The 16,837-nt window shown below is 41.7% G+C and overlaps 2 protein-coding genes across 2 annotated transcripts in view; one reads left to right on the top strand and one right to left on the bottom strand.

Moving 5' to 3' along the window:
• The window catches only part of UBASH3A (ubiquitin associated and SH3 domain containing A), a 37,869-nt gene extending 33,813 nt beyond the window's left edge, over positions 1–4,056 (bottom strand). Inside the window, exons 1-2 of the mRNA XM_025191057.1 lie at positions 3,944–4,056; positions 1,672–1,725 (exon numbers count right to left, since the gene is read on the bottom strand). Coding sequence (XP_025046842.1) covers positions 1,672–1,725; positions 3,944–4,056 — 167 coding nt within the window. The remainder of the gene's footprint in view (positions 1–1,671; positions 1,726–3,943) is intronic.
• A 2,436-nt stretch (positions 4,057–6,492) lies between these two features.
• Positions 6,493–16,837, top strand: part of TMPRSS3 (transmembrane serine protease 3) — a 34,997-nt gene continuing 24,652 nt past the window's right edge. The window contains exons 1-5 of the mRNA XM_014525318.1: positions 6,493–6,510; positions 8,331–8,475; positions 9,962–10,072; positions 11,994–12,110; positions 13,922–14,045. Of these exons, the coding sequence (XP_014380804.1) occupies positions 6,493–6,510; positions 8,331–8,475; positions 9,962–10,072; positions 11,994–12,110; positions 13,922–14,045 (515 nt within the window). The remainder of the gene's footprint in view (positions 6,511–8,330; positions 8,476–9,961; positions 10,073–11,993; positions 12,111–13,921; positions 14,046–16,837) is intronic.

Raw genomic sequence — 16,837 nt, 5'->3', positions numbered from 1 at the left:
CTTCCCATCCCAAAGTTTAAAACCAGCTGCTTGGCAATGGCAACAATATTTCTAGTCAGGCATGAGGGAATCAACTGACTTCATGGTTTATCCTAATCTATCTGATCCCTTCTAAATTCTTCATTCCACAACCTTATCTTCTGTTTAATGCTCTTGATGTTCAACCCATCAAGCTATCCTTTGTTCTGCAATTCTGCTGTCTGTTAGCTGCTCCTGGTAATGAAGTTCCAATTTCACAGCCCTGCAGATGGTTTTTAACTCATTCCAATGAAGTTATATTTGTTTTTGTTTCAATCTTAAACTGAATAATGTAGCCCTAGGTCTGTAGCATACTAGTTAAGCTTCCACTTTATTTTTAATTGGAGAAACATAAGTGTTGTTTTATATATGATGATTCACCACACCATCTGCACCCCTATTTTCAAAATGCCAGATCTGCCCATGCTTCTTTCAAAATTTGGAAATCAAATCAACAAAAACGAAGGAGTTTTGTTTTATTTCCAAATAAATTGTTTGGGTGGATTTTGTTTGCTTTCTACCTTTTTGAAAAAGGGGCAGGGGGAAAGAACGAAAGAAAGAAAAAAGGATAGTGGAAAGAATCACCAACCAAAATCTGAAAACAAAGTGGAGGGAGTATTGTTAAAAAAGACAAAAAAAAAAATTCCATAAAAACAACTGGCAGTTTCATACAACAGCAAGCTAAAAGATCCCAACACAACAGAAACAGCAAATGTATCAACTGGGATTTGTAAGTCATGTTCCAGTTGGCTATAGCAGGCATTTTGGTCTGTGAGTTGGTCTGTTGTCTCCTTCAGATCTTTCTGAATCACAGGGCAATATAGTTTGTGACAAAGCTTGTTTTGTCGTGCAGCTGTTGGACTGGGGCGAAGTAATGTAATACTCAACCATCATTCCAAATGTTGGAAGTGAACGCAGTGGTACACACTTGTATGCTTTACTCATATATGCACCCTATTCCAAAACTCTCCAACCACCTCCTGGAGCATAAGATCTGATAAGAGTCACTGCTTGTGCCGTCTCAACTTCATTTGCTCAGAGTGGAGAAAAAGCTTCGATGACCCACAAGTAACAACCGGCATTACCTGTGGTCATGCCTGCCCCAGTTCTCATTTTGTACCGCAGACTCTTGACAGTTCCACTTGATTTTTATGGCCTTGTCTCATCTGGGCCTGTTTTCCTTCCAGTAAATTCCTTTTAACCCCAAATCTTCAGAATTCCTTTACAATGGCAGTCGTTTGGATCTTCAACAACCTTTTTCTGTCATTTTCTGTCCTTTCCTCATGGACAGACGATTAAACAATTCCTCTAAAATCTGCAGTCATCATTCAGTTCTGTGATAGCAAAGCTTGCTTGTGTCTGGGAAAGTGGGTTCCCTACACTCAAGTTATCTCATGCTTTGGAAAAAAAGAACCCGTTTCTCAGAAGCAAAAACTGATCTTGCTTTACATTGCATGGTGTACAAATATTCTTATGCCCAGTAGAGACCTGATCAAACAAAGCTAATATCCCTTTTTCCATAAAGTAGAATACAGATGAGCTGAGGTTTAGTTTAGTTTTACCATGATGTCTACTAAATCCAAATTCAGTGTGGGAAACAAGTCATAGGCAACTACATTTGAGAAAGTTCTCTTTAGAAATAACAACACTTACCATTTTGTAGCATCTTCTATCGTCTTTCGTCCGGTAGCAGCCAAAGCTTTTTGCCTAGGAGAAAAAAAGTGGAGATTTGCCATGAGAAAGAAATAGCTGCAAGTCAAATAAACCTCCTTTGCATTCTGGAAGCTCTTCCTTGATACAAAGGCTTAGTGTACGGTTTACTTAGGAACGTGTTGTCAAAATGCATACACGCTGTATAAATATGTTTGTTCCACACATAAAGCAAGTGTATTATTAGAGAAAGGCCCAAATATAAACCTCAGGACCAAACCCCTATTTCTACAGAGGGCCAAATCAAAACCTTTGATCAAAACGTGCTTACCTGTAGGATTTAGAAATCCAGATCCAAAATTTCCCAGTAGGACTTAGTGTTTGAATTCAACCCATTAAAGTGTTAGATTTGAGCTATAGGTTCAGCAGCAAACCCAGATCCAGATCAGAAGTTGCATTCTGAATTCTTTCTAACATATAACTACTCCTCCCGCGTACTGACTCAATTTGTAACAGAGCTGCTCTAAACAGCCCAGCATGGTCCTACACACACAGAAGCTTTTGAGACCAAGAGCTGAGTTTTCATGACCAGTTTGGAAGTGGAATTTGTGTATTTGAGCTCCTAGAAGTGACCTGCAGATTCCTTGGAGATTTGGAGGAGAAGCAGACATTGACTCCTATTTCTTTTGCAGCATCTAATTTTTCATGAAGTCTTTATTTTTTAATATCATTTAATTCTATTTCATTCCAATTATTATACTTGCTGCAAGGGTCTGATATCTGAGCAGCTTCCAGCAGTGCCTTAAAACAATATAACTAGTATTTGCCTGATTTTTCCCTTCTTTCTAGCTTCTCTTCTACAGGGGGGAAATTATATATGAGTTTGTAAAAAATGAAAAATAAAACAATTAAATGTTTCCAACGCATGAGAGATTGGGCCTCTTTATTCATGAGTGCTCAATGTGGCTACAACATAATTTCAGAATCTTTCCTTCGAGCTTCTCCTACTTCTCCCATCACTGATGATATTGATCCCATCCTTCCTGCAACTCAGGTCTCCATCCTGTGCACCATCTTCAACTCAGCCCCATCTCATAAGCCTTACATTCAGCATGTGTCTAAATCCTGCTCATTTTTTTTCTTACTAACATCTCCATTTTACTAACACCTCACATTCAAGCTGTCCTTATCTCATGCCTTCCATATGGCCACAGTCTTTTCTCTGGCCTGAACAAATGTAATCCTGCCTCACTCAAATCATTCAAAATTCTGCTGCAGGCAGCAGTTTCTGAGATCGTTTTGACAATGTCTACCCTGCAGTTGCTTAAATGATAGTGTACCAGCAGACTTTGGCAACCCACGCTGAGCTCCGTGCTGTTCTGGGTAGACTGCTACCAAGATACGGTACCTAAACTAGCTAGTTTAAAGCTAGGTTGAATATCTCTATGCTACACTAATGTCACTTCTGTAAGTGCGGTGCAAATATACCCTCTGTTTCTATTCTTCCACTGGCTCTCCTTTCACCATGACATCAAGCAGAAGCTACTCTATTCACTTTCTAGGACTTCATGGCCTAACTTCACAGTATCTTATCTTCTTCCATCAGTCACCACTGACTTGATTTCTCCCTATATTCTACTGATGATTCCAGCCTTTATCCCCACGTGTTAATGTTACAACAAGCACTGTTGTGCTTCATGCCATTCTACTCCTCAGCTTTGGGGTAAAGCACATGCATTATCTTTCGCCCCTCTTCTTTTTGTTTTTTAAACTTCATCCTAAATTAAGAAGGAATTACAAAAATTACAGAATAGGCTTACAGAGGTATTATTAAATAAGAGGGCTTAGTCTTTTGAAAAATACAGTCTCCAGTTTATACATGGTAAGAAGTCTTTGCCAGGTCCTCATACTCAAGATAGGAAAAATACCTTCAGCTTTAACTGTATTACGAAAAGTGATGAACACAAGAAGTTACTTTTAAGTGACTCTATGAGACAGCACAATGTATGTAAAATGTTTAAGAAGTCTTAAAACCTCTCCACCCAAAAAGCGGATAGTTTAGGGATACTGTATTAGACATACACAATTGGATTCTCATGAGGATAAGATCAATATCTCTATACTGTTGCAGAAGCCCAAAGAAACAAACCTAGTCCATACACACCTATTGGTAAGCATGTCTTTTCTCTCTGTGAAAAACACAAGCTATCCATGCTCAAATTCTCATAAGAACCTGCTTTTAATATAATCAAAGTAGTTTAAGCATATAACTCACACAGTATGTGCAGGGAATCCCATGGCTAAGAGAGGTTCCACGATAGAGCAGGTGCCTCTATTTTTTACTTTGTTTGCAACCTTTGCATACAGCTGTGCTTCAGCCACCGCCATCTCTTCTACTCTTCCTGTGAATATACGTACAGCGCAGTCAGAATTTAGGAGGGGTAGGACAGAGAGAGAAAGAGAGAGAGAGGGAGAAAGAGAAAGAGAAAAAGGAGATGGAGGTAGCTACGATGAGAAACCTCAAAACCCTTGTGATCTTTCTGACAAAAGCTGATATCCTGTTTTGTAGCATGTTACTCTTTAGATTTTTATTTTAGGTGGTTGTTAAAAAGCAAGAAGTATATTCTGCTGCAGATTGCAGCAGAACATAACTAACAGCACACATACAGACCACAGCATAGCATGCAGTCATTACAAGTTTGCTAGTAGCATGGGCCTTAACATCCTTCCTTCAGAACTTCATTTTAAATCCACTCCAGACGGTCAATGAATTTGTGAGTGTGATTGCTAACAAGGGATGGTTATTTAGTGTGTTGCACAAAATCATCTGGTTCTCTGAGTCTGGATCTTTGTGGACAGATTTCTGCATCTGCAAAGTTGTGCGTGGCCACCCAAATTCTGCATCTGCAAAATTACTATCACAGCCCCTTGTGAGGCATCCTCAGCAAAAACACCAGGAACAGAATTACTGTGCAGGATGAAATATATATTCTCTGCCAGAAGTGGCCTCTGGAGACCAGTTTTGAAGCACATAGAGGTAGCTTTAGGAAGTTTCTCATTCCACCATCTATGCTATTCTCATTGTGATATGATTAAATAATGTCATTAGAATGACATACTAGATCATCGAGAGTGCCAGATTCTCTAGTATACCCAGCATACAGTGAAGTTAACATGGCTAGAGGTCTGCCTTGAACTCCTTATGTTAGAGGGAAATCTTCACTGACTCTCTCTGTGGCCTGTACTGTTACATTCTTGCTGTAAGGGGACGCATGATTGAACACTATGAGGAGGTGGGAGGGAAATGGGGTTGTTAATGGACAGAAAGGGACATGGGTGAGCAACAGATGTACCTGAGCATATTGATGCCCAAGGGGCCTTATGTCTATGCCATAAATTACCTCCCTACTAGGGAAGCTTTCACTTAAGTAAGTTTGTGGAGGCAGCGAATCAGAGAGCTGTGACCAGCTTTCTAACCACTTCTTCTCAGACATAGTGGGGAATCAAGCCCAGGTCTCCCAAAACCAAGCAAGTTGACACTGAGGACCATAACCTCTCCCAGTGCCATGGGGGAAAACATGAGGAAAAGACTGGAGTATTAGACACCACCACTGGGAAACAAACAGCTTCAGACAAAACAGGCACTTCTTTCATCCCTGGCTCAAGCTGGGGCCAAAGTAAACATGTTTGGCCATCCAAAATATTCCAAAATAAATTTGTTTTTATTTCTTTATTCATCTTTTTTCTGGTGACTCTACATATTCTGATTTCAGTGAGGTTCAAAGCAAAAGTGCCAAAAACATGGTAGAAAAAGGTATTCTTGTCGCAACCATGATGTGACAAGGAGCAAGAAATAACAGAAATACGGTCCAACATCCTGCTCTTGTGGCATTTGATTTTTTGTACAGTCAAGATGTCCAAAGAAGACTCCTTTGAAACACTGGAAATTCTCTCATTGCTGGTAAATTCCACTACTCTTCTCTCAAAGCTTAGCATATTCTCTGTAACAGCTCTTATTTCTGTCTTGGTTTCTTTTTAACTTTTTTTTTTTAATCACTTGTACATACCAGCATGGATCTTTTGCTTCCTTCATACCTTTCTGCCCCCTTAAAATGATCTAAACAAGATCACGGCTATAGTCTTGTCCTGAACACACACTCTCATTCCAGCTGCCCCTCAAGCTCCTTAATGTAAAGTAGGTAATACTGTATTGCCTCACTGATGGATACTCATGATTTTTAGAAGTATGACGGTGGAAGTCCTCCCCTAGTTAAAGTTTGGGTCTCTCTTGTAGGTTTTTCCTTGCCTGATGGGTACAGTAAGCACAAACCCAGTTTCTGAAGAGCAGTGTAACCAGGCAAAGAGCCTAATTTTCAAAACTGATTAGCTTTATGGGGCCTGCTCTACAGCATTTTCACCAGAGCACACAAATGCTGGCAGATTTTTTCCCAGCTTCTCTACCTATCAAAAAAGGAACAAGCAAGCACACCTGTGACTTTTCCTTTGCAGAGGTTCCTCAGTGAGGGCATCATGAGTTTGCAAATACCACAATATTACTTTACCCTATTATACTAATTAAAAGGGTTGCTGACTTTTTTACCTTTCCGCTCTCCGTAGTCATGCCATCATCCTAGGCTATCTGATACCCATGAGCAGGTTGAATTACACGGTGTACAGTAATAATGTCATTTGCTACAAATGATTGAGCTGGCAGTTCTGGATGGCTCAATAAAAATATTTCCAGAGCAGACTGCCTTAGCAACAGCTGGATTTCCATTTGGTTTACTTTTACAATGAAAAGAGAAAACATTTTTGCTTTTAACCATGACTTCTCAGGAAGAGGTGAGTAAAACCACGAAAGAAGGCAAAGCCCTTGAAATAATTTTCTAATATTTCTCCATCGTAGATCATAGATCCAAAGGCTGATTTATTTCCAGAGCAACATCCTATGTGCTAATTATTGTTTATTTGGAAGCTATATAATACTCGTTTCTTATTTCTGCTCTAAAAGCAGTAAGTTTATATAAAATTATTTAAAAAAAAAAAATCCCCCCTCCCCCAACTCTGGAAATAATTAGTTATCAGGAATGTGATAAAATGAAGGAATGAAAACTGTGCCATTTTTATAAATATTTACTAAAAGGTGAAAATAAAAATATGTTGCCTAAAACTGTTGTCAGGGATGAACTATTAATTTGAGCCCAACCATACAAATATCATTTTTGGTTTTATAATGTGCTAGTTCCATTGTCTGCAAAGAACTGACTCCCAAGTTACAGTAGCATGACTTAATGGAAAACTAGATCCCACTGCATAACTCACTGTGTTCAGAAGCAGAAAATATGTATCATATACCCACATGCTAATTTTGAATGTGAATGTTATTTACTCAGAATAATGTCTTAGCAATTTGGATTCCAGTTGGTAGTGTGCACAGAACAGGCAGAGATGCTTCTGAATAAAGTTTAATGGTGCAGATCGGAACAGGCTCAGCAGTTTCTCATATAACATACTTCCTTTTATGTGCACTAACAATTAAAAAGCATCTCGTGGAAAATTCTTTGACATTTAAAGGAGAACATCTTGGTTTGGTGAATAAATTACTGTAAATTGCTGTGGTTAAAGACACACACAAGAAACTTTTTGCTTTGGTAATTTTCTGGTTGAAGTACAACTTTACAAGTTGCTTTATGTCAAAGTTTCCCAAACCTTTTCTTAATGGGTACACACTTCCTGATTTACCAGCTGCATGCATACTCTTTATATTTTAATCCTTTGAATGCCAAGTATTATAATGAAAATTAGATCTGCCATTACACAATTTCTCTTGCATACCCCCCAAAGATGTCTTGCGTATTCCCCAGGAATATGCATGCACATATTACAGTTTGGGAACCCCTGCTTTATGTTTCTAACTCTTACTGAAATCAATGGCAATTGTGGGGTGCTCTTAGAAATGTACATGAGGTTCTTGCCATTTTACAGGGTGAAGTTAAACAGGGAAACAGGGAAGCCTTGAAGGTACCCATGGGTTCATTTTGTAAGGTCTATACTTGGTAGCCATGTTGGTCTGAGACAAGACGACATACAAAAAACTAGAATTCTTGGTTCCAAAATGATACCTTTTATTAAACCAACTGGGAAATTGCAAGACAATTGTCCTTTTCTGCAAGCTTTCGGGATCCAAGTCCCTTCGTCAGGCTCTGGGAAAAGTACAGATGGTACAAGGTGGTAAAAAGTCCCCATAGGTAGGAACTAAACTTCATTTTTTACACAGAGGGAGCTGAAGATGGAAGGCTGTCCCTCTGGGTCCATGAGAGTGTCTTTGTGAGCTGTATTGAGTAGCTTGTTGATGTGTAGATTTTATTTTATTTAGATTTGATGTTTAGAAAATTCTACCTTATCTACACATCAAAGAGCTTGGATCCTGATAACTTGCAGAAAAGGACAATTTCTTGCAATTTCCCAGTTGGTCTAATAAAAGGTATCATTTTGGAACCAAGAGTTCTAGTTTTTGTATGCCTTTTTATAAGGGCTATTCATTCAGAAGGCTGGCAAAGATGGAAGGCTTCAACAGAAAATATTAGTAAAAAGGCATTGGGGTTTGTAATGCTGGCACGAGCAATGCGTTTTAAAAATGACGTTGTTCTTTGTTGATGCAGGAACAGGAGACAAATCCCAACACTGGAAATCTTGAAGTTGTATCTGTTACAGAAGATGAATTGTCAGCAGCTGAACTTTGTTTTCCTTGCAAAAAATTCTTCAGCATACCACAAGCAAAAGTAGACCCTAGTGCAGAGGAAGAAGGTAGGGAATCTGCACATTCCTTACCGCTTCTGATGTTTAGAGCTTATAAATTTCTTCTTCCTTGCAAAACTGTACTTACCCACTCATTTGAGGTGAGCCCATTTTGGAAACAAGTGAGAAAAATAGCACCAACTTTATCAGCATATGAGTGGGTGATGACATTTTGCGCCTGGTCAACTGTGTAACATTTGTGCAAGACTGGATTATTCTGACAGCTTTATATATAGAATGGACTATTTCCTTCCTTCTCCAGTTATGACACTGCTTTCAGTGTTTTATATGAATCCTTTCATGCCTGGTAATTAAAGCTTTTAGGCAAATACAAATGTAGCAGAAGGGGTTGTGTGTGGCAAACTGCATACATTGGTTACATTGCACAGGACTAATCTTACTTTCAACGAAATTGAGAGTCATATCAGTCTGGATTCAGTTTCACAGCATCTGAGGAAGTAGACATATCCTACAAAAGCTTATGCCTTTCTGAATGAGTTAGTCTTCTTGAAGAGTGTCACCAAAATGTTTAAGGACCAAGTGCACGCTGCATTTTCTACAGATGGTTTTCCTTCCTAACTGTAACTAGTAGAGCTCCCTCACTTCCAGCTTCCTAGGATTTTATTTTTTCTGACTGCAGTTCATACTGGGTACATCTACACATGCAACTAATGCAACTGAATATACTCCAGCTCAATCTGAGGAGTAAAATAATCTCAATGTCACTGTCTACATGTACCTTTAAGCGCAGTAATTTACTGCACTGCTGGATACCACTTGTATCTGACAGGACAATCTGGCAGCACTGTAAATTAGTTTACTGTACCCTAATTGCTGCACATAAGTAGATGGTGATGCTTTATTGCATACCAAATTACTCCGCTGCACAATAAAGCATTTTGTGTAGATGTGCCCACTGTTGCCACCAGAAATGGTGGCACTGGGTGAGTATCAGAAGCACTACACTGGAGCCAGAAAAAGTCAGAAGACCTTAAACAACAACAAAAGTTTTCATGAAAGTGGTTAAAACTTTGCTTGCTTTCAATCAGCTGATTTTATTGGTCCATCTGAGTTTTGTAAGCTCTTCTAAAATTGGGGATTCTCTTTTCTTAGAGTCCAGTTCTTCAGAGTCAGAAAGAGATGTTTTAAGCACCTACTTTTATGGTCCAGGAAAGTAAGAAGGTTTAGAACACAAGGTTTGAGCTGATTTGAGCTTGGCCAAACTGCCTGATGCAAATCCCTTAAAGGCAAAGGGAGTCTTTCCTTCAATTCCAGCTAGCTTTGGAATTGGGCCGACAGGCCTAACCACCACTTGCGTGGTTCTGAATGCTCTCAGTTCCTTGTACAGTGTAATCCATGCATCAGACCATATCATAAAATGAATATACCAGTCACTACTTCTGCCTGTTTTACCTTTCAAGAAATACTTTTCACTGAAAATCCAAGCTTTAGTATGTGGAAGCTTCTGTTTCTGATTTTTCTCTTTGGTTTCTAGGAGATATCCAATCAACTTCAAAGTGCCATCTTTTAGTCCCATTAAGGTTTCTTCCATATATCCTTGTTTTATTACTTGTAGTAACCCTAGCAGTTGCCATTGGCCTGGGTGGTGAGTACAATTAGTTATTTATTAGGTTCTCAATTAACTATTCAAACACTTAATTTTTCATGAACCTTTTGCTGAGAATGGAATTAAGCTGCCACCATTGTTCATTTACTAAAGTAAAAAATCCTGTTGGTGCGATGACTTTAAATTGTATTTACCTGTATGAATAAAATAGATCTGGCACCAAGGAGACAGATCATTGGCATGATACACACATATCAGACTGGGGAACTTGAAACAGGAAAGGATCTTCAAGACAAATTCTGTAACTGAAGACATGCCATCTTAAAAACACAATCCACAGTGATTCCATATGACATCCATATTCACAATACATTTAAGTACCCTACATACTAGAGAGAGAGAGAGACTGGAGGTAGCTTCAGACACTAAATGTAATATTTTTGCCCTTATCTCTCCTATCCATACTAACAAATAATATTTGTATGTTCAAGTACTCAAATGGGCTTTCGCTGTTGCCATACAAACAAGAGATACTAGGAGGGGGGAGTGGGGGGCTGACAGAATGAGCTTAGTGGCAACCATAAGCGCATCCAGGATTTACTAAAGTTGCAGAACACTGTCCCTTAGGCCATAGGGGAATGGGGGTGATGTGTGGCTGGAGCCCATGGGTCAGTGGTGGACAGTGAGGAGTTGAGCAATCACATGAAAGGGAGGACCAAGCCTCGGATCTTTCCACTGCCCTCCACTGACACTGCTTCTGCTGCTGTCCCTAGCTTTTCTGGGGGTGGGAGGAGGGCCAAGAGCTGCTCCTGTCCTGATCCAGCCTGGGGCTGTGGGGAGCAGCTACAGGGGTTCCTCCTTCCAGCACCTGCTCCCCGCCTCCCCTTTCCTCTGTAGCCTCCACTGGCTGGGAGCAGGTGCTGGAAGGAGGAACCTGCACACACCATTGCTGCTGGCCCCACCTGAGTTAGGCTCCCCAGGTAGCCAATCCCTGTAGTGTGGGGAGGAGCAGCTCCCTGCCTGTGTCAGCCAGGGGCAGTAACAGCAGCACAAGTTCCTCCTTTGCATGCCTGCTCCTGGCTAGTGGGGGATGCTGTTGCGGGGAACAGGTAGGGAGCAGGGGCTGGAGGGAGGAACCTGTGTGCCCTGTTCCCTGCCAAGTCTGGCACCCTGCACAGCTGCAGCTTGTAGCTGAAGTAAGGCAGGGACTGCTCTGGGGCTCCCTCTGCACCAGGATCACCCGGGGACAGTGGTGGCAACAGTGGAAGCGTGATGCTTCTGTACCACAACACTGCCCTGGATCTACCCCAGTAGCAATTGAAAGGCCACTGGCACACTTCCATAAGCACAGTCTGTTGATGCTACAGCAGCACTTTTATGGCCCCAAATTAAATAGAGTTACAAGGCTGAGATACACAGCTCAAGAAACAACCCTGCACTGCAGCATTTAGTACAGCGGTTCTGAACCAGGGGTACATGTACGCCCAGGGGGCACGTGAGATATATTTCATACATTGTCTAACGCAGGTTGAAGGGCCTAAAAATTAATTTCCCGTTGAAAGGGGGTACATGAAGCCTCACCCTGAGACCAAGGGGTACATCGACTGAAAATGGTTCAGAACCGCTGATTTAGGAGGTTCTCCTTTGGTTGCTGAGGAAAATTCAGTCATCTAGACCCAGAAAGTCTCCTTAGAGTAAAATATAAACTGAAGCTTAGAGAAGCTGCAAAACAGCCAAAACAGACAGCAATGCTGCTTCACTGTGGGTGTCATTACTAACGGATAAGCCTCACAGCATTATGTAACAACCTCCAGATTGTATTTCACACATTCCTAAAATACAGGGATTGTCTTTGCATTGGCATGTCAGAAATGTGGCTATATAATGAAATTATGTGGACACACTTTAAAGGCCCCCTACATTAATATCCCGTTGTGTTCATATTGGTGTGTTTAACCAGTCCAGTACAACTGCATTGGGAAGTTTCGATGTGGATCATCTTTTAAGTGTATCCAGCCCTCAGCCAGGTGTGATGGTGTCTATAACTGCAAAGATGGAGAGGACGAGTACAGATGTGGTAATTTGTATTTTATTATGATTTCTTCTATTGCATTTTTGCACAAAGTATTTGGTATGTTCTAGCAAGATGTAGGCTTGATTTGGTATGTTATGGCAAGATTATAGCTAGAAAGACTCCAAGAAGACAAGAGAGAGATTGATGAAAAGTTCAAGGCATGGCTTTAGATGTAAAATCTTGCCAGTGAACTAATTTACATTTGTTCAAAGAACAATCTGGATCATAGATTAATATGGCTAGTGATATTTGCCTTTGATAAGCATTTCCATAATAAAAATCTAGATGCTCTTTGGTTATCAATTTATTATCACTGCATTACCATTTATATAGAGGAGTCTATACGTTCACAGTACTATGTGACCGCTACTTAATTAGTCAGGCTACACTGTTTTGGGGGCATGAATATGCATGGTGTCATCCCAAGGGTCACAGGGAGGTTGATTGAAGCCAAACAGGGAGAGCTCAGCAAAGTGGACCTTGATGCCTCCTGGGTATAATGTACACTCTGATTTCCAAGTCTGCCCTCTTAGCAACTGCTGGCACCACACCCTCATTTGAACCAGCTCCTTCCTGTGCTGCTTTCAACAACTGAAGGGAAATTCAGACTCTCCTCCCCTCACTTTTTTGGCAGGAAGGAGGAGGAGGGTTGATTTTCTAAAACACATACTTTTAAATTTCTTTCCTGTCCCTGATGTTTAGTTTGCTAATGATCTCAAACTCTGAGCAGTTCAAACAGTTAAGAAAAGTTTTGTCCTGAACATTTTTCAGCAACAAGAGTTGCTTAGGCAGGACAGATTAACCTTAATGTTTGGGAGCTAGAGGGTCCTTCCCTGTTCCACGTGTGGATCTCTCCCCTGACCTAAAAAATGTGGTGAAGTATTCCTCTGCTCTGTTTCCCATATGAACCCCGTCCCCGCACCTCACTTATGGCTCTGTGCCCAGGGAGCTTCCCTGAGCATAGGGCAGGGCTGGGGATAGGAGTGGGTGAAACATGGAAGATACTGTCTTACATCAGCATCCCTTGATCTGACTTCCCCATAGAAGTCTGAGCAGGAAGCAAAACAACCCCAAGCTTCATTATCCCTGGGGCCTCTCTGCCTCTGCTGCTAAGTAGCCATAAAGGGACTGACCTCCACAGAAGCATTGCTCCTACAGGTGCTCTCCTGTTTGATGGGAGATGGCCAGAAGTGCAACAAATCCTTAGAAGGTGAATTACAGCTTTCAATTCTGCATCATCTTTTCCCCTCATCATCTGCTGAATCCCTCCTAGCTGGGGACAGTGCAAAATCCACAGGGGGATCCTTGAAGGAATAGACTTGAGATGCTGATTGGGTGTGTCAAACCCTACATCCCCATGACTATGCCATGCTGCTAGTGCAGCACCAATTGAAAGTAGCTGAATCCTCCAGTGCTAATGTTAAGTAAATGATTTCTCCAGTGTTACATCTCCCACTGGTTTCAACTGGCATATGCTTGTTCAGACTTCTCAATGTCAGGCAAGTAATCTCTGTATTACAGCTGGAATTCCAGCAAAGACTTTCCTAATCTGTGTCCCCTTAGGCAGGAACTTGCCAAGTACATCAGACTGCACTAATAGAGTTGCAGCCCTCTGATCCATTATTAGGTAGTGAAAGAGGTGGGGAAAAGGTGTCTCAAAGGAATAAATATTCAAAAGAGCCAAGTAATGAAAACTGAATGAAACAAGCGATACAAGACCCGTAGTGAAGCGCTCATACAGTTTTGTATATGGTGAATTCTCAGTGGTTTTTATTAACTATTTATGGATGCTTTTCTTCTTCTGAATTTCCCAGTCAGGCTGAGTGGCAGGGAAGGAGGGCTTCAGGTATTCACTTCTGGTTTCTGGAGGACTGTCTGCTCCGATGACTGGAAAGAAGCCTATGGAAATGCTACATGTAAACACTTAGGTTTCTCAAGGTACTGAAAAAGAATATGGGGATGTCTAAGTGGCACTATACACCTCAGAGTCTTTAGCTCTTTAAAGTTTCTCATTAAGCTTTTGTGTTAAGATGGTATTTAAAATAAAAATGATATCTAACATCCTAAAATATGATGGGATGGGTCGTGGGATTGTTCTGTTGACACTGAACATGCAGCAAGCAAGATTTAAATCTAGACCTTCATGGGTGTGTTCAGATGGGAAGGATGATCTGAGTATGCCTTACCCACCCACACCAAATCTGAAACATAGCAGTGAAGCTCTTCCAGGTGCAACATGCGTGACTGCTCTCAAGCATACCAGAGACTAAGGTCTTGAGAGTAGAGACAGGGATGGTCCCAGAATGTCTTCAATGCTGCATTTTCTGGTTTGGCATGTACACATGGGACCAGGCAGACAGAGCCTGCCCAGGAATACCCTTCAATGGACATGCAAGGTTCATGATGTAGACATACGCCATGTCCTAATACTGTAAAACTTGGGGCTACAGCTAAATAGTGATAAGGCTAAATCCACTTTATGGAATTTAGGTTCCTGAACCACACCCTCTCCTTCATAACCAACCCTTTTTCAGAGATGCATCAAGCAATGTGACTATTATCTGTAATATATGGTGTATTTCCCATTCCTCTCATTCCCTCCCCAGTGGGAAAACTGAATATAGATTATTTTTATTAAATCTGCTATAAGCCTGTTTTTCAGACTCTTTAACCACTTAAAAATGGTTCAGGTCAAGTGAAACGAGTGTAATTTGTTCTGAAATGAAGTGTTTTGTTTTCAGAGATTTATTAAAAACAAAACAAAAACTGTTATCTTAAGTATGGCCCTCTTCCTCATACTCTATAATTCAGTGGGTGGAAGGCTTATCTGGGATCAGGAAGATCTGGGTTTAAATCCCCTCCTGGTCCATTATCTCAGAGGAAAGCTTAGGTCTTCCATCTCCCAGGGAATCATTTGACCTTCAGGCTGTTTTGAGGTAGGTCTTTCAATCTCACCTGTTGAAGTTATTCAGTCATTAAGGCAGCAGGGGAGACAAAAGTGAGAGAGAATGAATCTACAGTCTAATGGTTAGGGCTCTTTCTTCAGTGGTGAAGTAATTGGCTTCTAGTCCTTTTGTCACTGAATATTTTTTAATTTTATACAAAATAAAAATAGCTTAAAACAGGCTACCACTCAACAGACTCACCCAATTGCCTGTGGGTTAGGATACTGTCTTGTTAAGTGGGAGATTTGGGTTTAATTCCATGGTCTGAATCAGCAGTCTCCCATATCTTGGATTTGTGTCCTACTACATGGCTATAGGGCATAAGAAAGACAATGTGATTACAACCTCTTTCCACTCTTCCTCAGTTTGGTGCGTAAATAATGCCTAAGACTTCTTGTAAATTTAGCTGAAAAAAGTTCCTTTCAGAAACAGTGAAATGACCTTATTTACTCATTTTCAATTTTTTTCACCTTTCATTTTTTTTCATAGATTTTATAGACATTAGGGCTGGAAGGGACCTTGTAAGATCATTGAGTCCAGCCCCCTGCCCAAGGGGCAGGAAGTCAGCTAGGGTCAAAGGATCCTAGCAAGACAGGCACCCACATGTTTCTTAAAAGTGTCCACAGTAGGTGCTTGCACCACCTCTGGGGGGAGGCTGCTCTAGGCCTCAGGAGCTTAGACAGTAAAGAAGTTTTTCCTTATGTCCAGCCTAAAACTCTCTTGCAGGAGTTTGTGACTGTTGGACCTTGTCATCCCCTTTGGTGCTCTGGTGAACAGGTGTTCCCCCAGATCCTGATGCACACCCCTTATGGACTTATAGGCAGCCACCAGGTCCCAGGTGGCTTTCCTCTGGACTCTTTCAAGCTTCTTCACATCCTTCCTAAATTGTGGAGCCCAGAATTGGATGCAGTACTCCAGCTGCGGCCTCACCAAGGCCAAGTGCAGCAGGCGGATGACATCCTGGGTCTTGCTCGAGATGCATCAGTAGATGCAAACCAGAGTTTTGTTTGCCATGCCAGCTGCAGTATTGCATTGGTGGCTCATGTTCATCTTCTGGTCAATCATGATCCCCAAGGCTCTTTCAGTCATGGTGCTAGTGAGTGTAGCATTCCTGAGCCTATAAGTGTGAAGCAGGTTTTTTTCCCCCCTGAGGTGGAACACCTTGCATTTCTCTGTGTTGAATGCCATCAGGTTTTCATCCGCCTACCTTGCAAGCCTATTGAGGTTGGCCTGGATCACCAGCCTATCCTCAAGTGTGGACACTCTTCCCCAAAGTTTGGTGTCATCAGTGAACTTAGCCAGTCCGCTTGTGACACCAGTGTCCAGATTGTTTATGAAAACTGTCACAGCGGGGTCCTTCAGGAGGGTCGTGATCTCCATGCCAATTTGGCCCAAGGGCACCCTCTATTCTCGCCCGCCACGTCTTTGATCTTCAGTTAAATTGGGAGGCTGCCTTACGACTCCCTGGGTACGGTTAGCTGGGACCTCTGTCCCCGTGTGTTCCCGGACCCCCTGGGGGTCTCCCGGTATGATGGGTGCTCCCCAGGCACCCTAGCCTTATGGGCTACGCGTGGCTCCTACCAACCCCTAATACCACGCCCCAAGCCTTGCTGATGGGATAGACGCTGGTATGTCTCTCTCTATATATACTGCCCGTCTCTTGGGCCTCCTCTATGTACTCTCGCCCGCTCTCTGGGGCCTCCTCTGCTGTACTGCCCTCTCTTGGGCTCTCCGAGCCCACTTGGGGCCTCTCTGTAATGTTGCCCCTTTCTGGGGCCTTCTCTA

Source organism: Alligator sinensis, unplaced genomic scaffold, assembly GCF_000455745.1.
Source record: "Alligator sinensis unplaced genomic scaffold, ASM45574v1 scaffold643_1, whole genome shotgun sequence".
NCBI lineage: Eukaryota > Metazoa > Chordata > Crocodylia > Alligatoridae > Alligator > Alligator sinensis.
This window is presented reverse-complemented; position numbering and strand designations above follow the sequence as displayed.